Here is a 4,453-nt window from a genome sequence, read left to right as displayed (position 1 = left end):
AGTGCCTTCAGTACCCTCGGATGGAGCTCATCCGGGCCTGCCGACTTAAAGGCATCCAGTTCTTCCAAGTGACTCTGCACCATCTCAGGGTCTATGCATGGTAGTCTGGCGCCTTGCTGCTGCCTCTCTACAACCCCAGTGAGAGCCTTGTCCTGCCCCTCACTTAGGAACACTGAGGCAAAGAACTCGTTGAGGAGTTCAGCCTTGTCCCCCCTGTCTGTTACCAATTGTTTCGTCCCATTTAGTAGTGGTCCTATTCCTCCCTGGGCCTTCCTTTTACTCCCTATATATCTAAAAAATAATTTCTTGTTGTCCTTTACTTGGGATGCCATCCTCAGCTCCATGGTAGCTTTGGCCCATCTAACTGCCTCCCTACAAGTGTGAGCAGAGGAGGTATATTCGTCTTTGGTGATCTCTCCCTGTTTCCACTTTTTATGTGCTCCCCTTTTGGCCCTTAGGCTGCCCTGGATTTCTCTGGTCAGCCAAGGAAGCCTCCTGGCCCCTTTCCCTCTTTCTCCTCACATCGGGATCGTCTCGCTTTGTGCCCAAAGCTTAGTATAAGCCTCAGCATATAAGAGCAACTAGAGGTCATATTGCAGAACCCTGTGACCTACTGGGTCACAACCAGCCCCCAATGTAAAGCTCATCCACAATGAGTTATCCATATAAATAAAATAGGGCTGGATTTTTTTTTTAAAGAGGTATGGTAAAATTCATCTACTCAGGATAATGTGGAATGAAACCAGAGATGATTTGACTCCATAGCTGAACAGTTGTCACTTTTTTCAATGCAGTACACTTACCCATAACGTTTTTAAGAGCAGGTAGTGCTGTTCACAAGCAGCTAATGCTCACTCAATAACTTAAGCCTGTGTGATGACTCAAAGCCAGTTTTCCTTATTTATTTCAGTAGGTCAGAGTCACCTAAGAAAATATATGTATAATTTTAAATGAAGAGTTGTTCCATTTATAACAGGAAAACACACGTGTAGCCTATGGTTTCAGAGTTTCCTGCAGACTTCAGTACAAAGCATGATCAGCAACATTTTGGCTTTTTTTTAAACAGCTACACAATAAAAGGAAATGGTTTATGTGCCCCTAAGGTTACTTGAGTTTATCCATTAGCTTCAATCACATTGTAAATTGTTTCCTGGCAGATTTTTATTAGTCCAAACCATCAGAGTTGTATTATTGTAAAATTAGATTTTTCCTCTTACCATAAAGCTAATACTGTTCACCATCCTTTTGTCTATTCTGTATTTTGCTGTCTTGTAAACAAGCAATACAGTATGCTGAAGTCACTGGGAGCCTTTCCTTCTCCTTTGCTGGGCTTTGGATAAGGCCTGAGCTTCCAGATTTAATGTTCCAGGTGATGGCCCTGGATGGTATGCGCTGTATTGATATAGACCAGGGCTGTCCAACTTCTACCACACACTGCACAGACCAGATGCCCCCAGGTCACATACCATGCCACGGGGACAACCCCCCTGCCACAGTGCACTGTGCTGCATGCACAACACCTCCCCCCAATGCATTGTGCCACATGCCCCCGCACACTGCTGCACACTGCAAGCCTCTTTTACTGCACTGTGCCTGTACCCCCATACCATGCCTTGTGCCCTCCCAGCTGTACTGCATCACACCACACCCTGTCCTGTGTATCCCCGTCCCCTTCCCTATGACTCTCTGGTGTGCTGCAGCTGCATTGACACTATCATGACTGATAGGGTGCCTGGGTTGCCCAAGCCCCCTGGCTGCAGGCTCTCCAAGGTCTGGGATGCCCCATCCTGCTCCCAGAGGTGGGCTCAGGCAAAAGAAGCAGAAGGATGGAGGGGGAACCCAGAGACTCCAGTGGCAGCTGCTGGAGAGAGATGGAGGGAGTGGTGGCTAGTCAAGGGACAAGGAGCTGCTTTTAACCTTTCCATGGTCAGATGTGGCCCATGGGCTGCCAGGTGAATGGCCCTGGTATAGACCATAAAGCATGCATATTCTCATTGAACTTCATATGCAAAAGCTCCCAGGGAAAGGGATTCAAGGGATTCAATATCTATTGTCTGATTTGTTTTAGGACAATCAATTAAAAATTAGACTCCAGGGGGGTAAGAAGAAAGGAAAAATCTTACAGGGGGATGTAATTGCTTCCAATGGAATTTTGCACATTATTGACAAGGCCATGGACAACGTTGAACCAACGTTTGAGAACACTAAAGAGGTGAGGCCTAATATACACAGGTGTTAACTACAGGACTTTCCATTTAAATTACTTTTCAATGAATACAGTGCTCATGAAACATGCCTTATTGACAACAACTGTACAAGTTTCCTCACTGTATCCTGCCATTGTGCTTCAACCCTGACCTTAACACACAACTTTCAAAGTGAAAGGGGACAGGCAGTTACCATGCCATTCAGATATTCACTTCTCTATTACATGACCCATAAAGTGGTTGGGTGTAATGGTAATCTGACTTGTAGATTCCTTTCCACTAGAAAATGGACTAAAACAACCAATTCATTTAACAGAGCAGCCATTAGATGATAGAGACTTTTGGATAGTTGCCAACCTAAATATATTCAAACCACTAATCAAAATATTAAAAGCATAGATTCTGAAAAGTGATTGATGGTTTGGGGTGCCTTCATTTTTTAGTGCCCAGCCTGAGTTGCTTTCTTGAGGCAGCTTTTCCTGCGTGACCTTATGGCCAACTACTTTAATTTCTCTTCCCCTCACTTCCTCGTTTGGAAAACATGGATAATGCTACTTCCTTTTTTCAACCCTTTGCGTGCTTTGAGGATATAGAATGTAATTCTTTAGAGTAGCGGTCATCTCTTACTATATGAAGTACAATCCCTACTAAAATAGGATCCCAATTTCATTCAAAGCCTCTAGATGCCATTGCAACACAAATAGTATATAAAAAGAGCAAATATACTCAAGTTCTTAATGACTATGATCAGCAGTCAGCAGCTCATATAAGCCATGCTCTGTAACAACCCAGCTCTGGTCCAATATGGGGTAGGAAACTTTGGCTGCACCTCAACAGTGGGTGTCTTCGCCTGCGCCCAAGCTGGGGTCAGGCAGCTGGGAGCTAAACCCACGTTGCCACAACTTCACTTTACCTCCACTCCCCAGCTGCAGTGTGGGTATAGCTTCCAAACTTCTAGCTGGTGGGGAACTGAGCCAAGGACAGGCAGTTGGAAGTTGCATCAGCACTGCCACCACTTACCCCTGCCCCCTTTCCCTATTCCACCTCCTATCTGTGGCACCACCAAGAAGGGACAGCCAGTGCTGAAGAGCTTCCAGCTGCCTGGCCCTGGTATAGCTCCCCACCAGCTTGAAGGTACATCCACGCCACAGCTGGAGGGGAGCAGGGATGCAGGGCACAGGAAAAGCAGCAGTGATGCACAGAGCCTCTAGCTGCCCAGCCCCAACACAGGCACAAACAAAGCCCTCCAGCTCCATGGGCTGGATCCAGTGGCTCTGCAGGCTGGATGCAGTCCACAGACCTTATGTTGCAAACCCATGACTAAGATCAGTCCAATATTTGTAAACTCTGGTTCATCAGATCCTCTGATGAATATATCTTCTGTTTGTTTAGTGATTTTGTTCTTTAATTGAAATGTAATTCAACATAAACATTAACCAAATATTCTTTTAGGAAAGCATAATGTCCGTGCTTCGAGACAATGGGAAATACAGCCGATTTAGATCCTTATTAGAGGTAAGAGCTTAGAAAAGGAATTCTGTAAACCTATTTTTAATGTACAAAGCTGGTATATAAATTTCTTTTTTTTTTCCTTTCTTAAAAAAAACTAAACAAAAAAACAAAAAACCACACCTGCAGAAGACTACCCTGGCATTTGCTTTAGACCAGGATGGTGGACCTTACACAGTCTTTGTTCCAAGTAACAATGCTTTGGATAACATGCAAGATGGAGCTCTAGACTATCTCCTTTCTGCAGAGGTACATCTTTCAGTAACACAAATCAATACTTTATATTCTAGAATAATATATTTTGATACAGTCACATCTACATTTTTATGCTCCAGGTCTTAACTTACCTTTAATTATTAGTTGTCTTCCCATTTTCTAATATGGGAGACAGATTATCCCACACCTGTCTACAGCATGGGGTTTTTGTAGCTTCCTCAGAGATAGCTGACCATTATCAGAGACAGAAGTTTGAACTAAAAGGACCATTGGTCTGACCCAGCATTGCATCCACGTGGAAAAGGGACATCAACACAGAAAGGATTCTTTGCATATGTATGTTGCTAAGAACCTACGGGCAGCTTGAAACATACAGCAAATAAAGACCCACCCCACCCCCAAAAATGAAGTGAAGGTGAATACACGAAAATCCAGACTAGATGAGTAGAACTGTTAGGCTCGGGTACATGCCATGAGGGCACTACCATTTAGGTTCCTGATCTTCCCAGGGCTCAGTTAAT

General features: G+C 44.3%; 1 protein-coding gene across 1 annotated transcript in view; it reads left to right on the top strand.

Moving 5' to 3' along the window:
- Positions 1-4,453, top strand: part of LOC102378258 (stabilin-2) — a 140,802-nt gene that overhangs the window by 35,823 nt on the left and 100,526 nt on the right. The window contains 3 exon segments of the mRNA XM_025193798.1: positions 2,069-2,212; positions 3,660-3,722; positions 3,846-3,965. Coding sequence (XP_025049583.1) covers positions 2,069-2,212; positions 3,660-3,722; positions 3,846-3,965 — 327 coding nt within the window.

The sequence above is a fragment of the Alligator sinensis genome, unplaced genomic scaffold (assembly GCF_000455745.1).
Source record: "Alligator sinensis unplaced genomic scaffold, ASM45574v1 scaffold74_1, whole genome shotgun sequence".
Taxonomy (NCBI): Eukaryota; Metazoa; Chordata; order Crocodylia; family Alligatoridae; genus Alligator; species Alligator sinensis.
The sequence above is the reverse complement of the archived record's forward strand: the minus strand, read 5'-3'. Positions and strand labels throughout refer to the sequence as shown.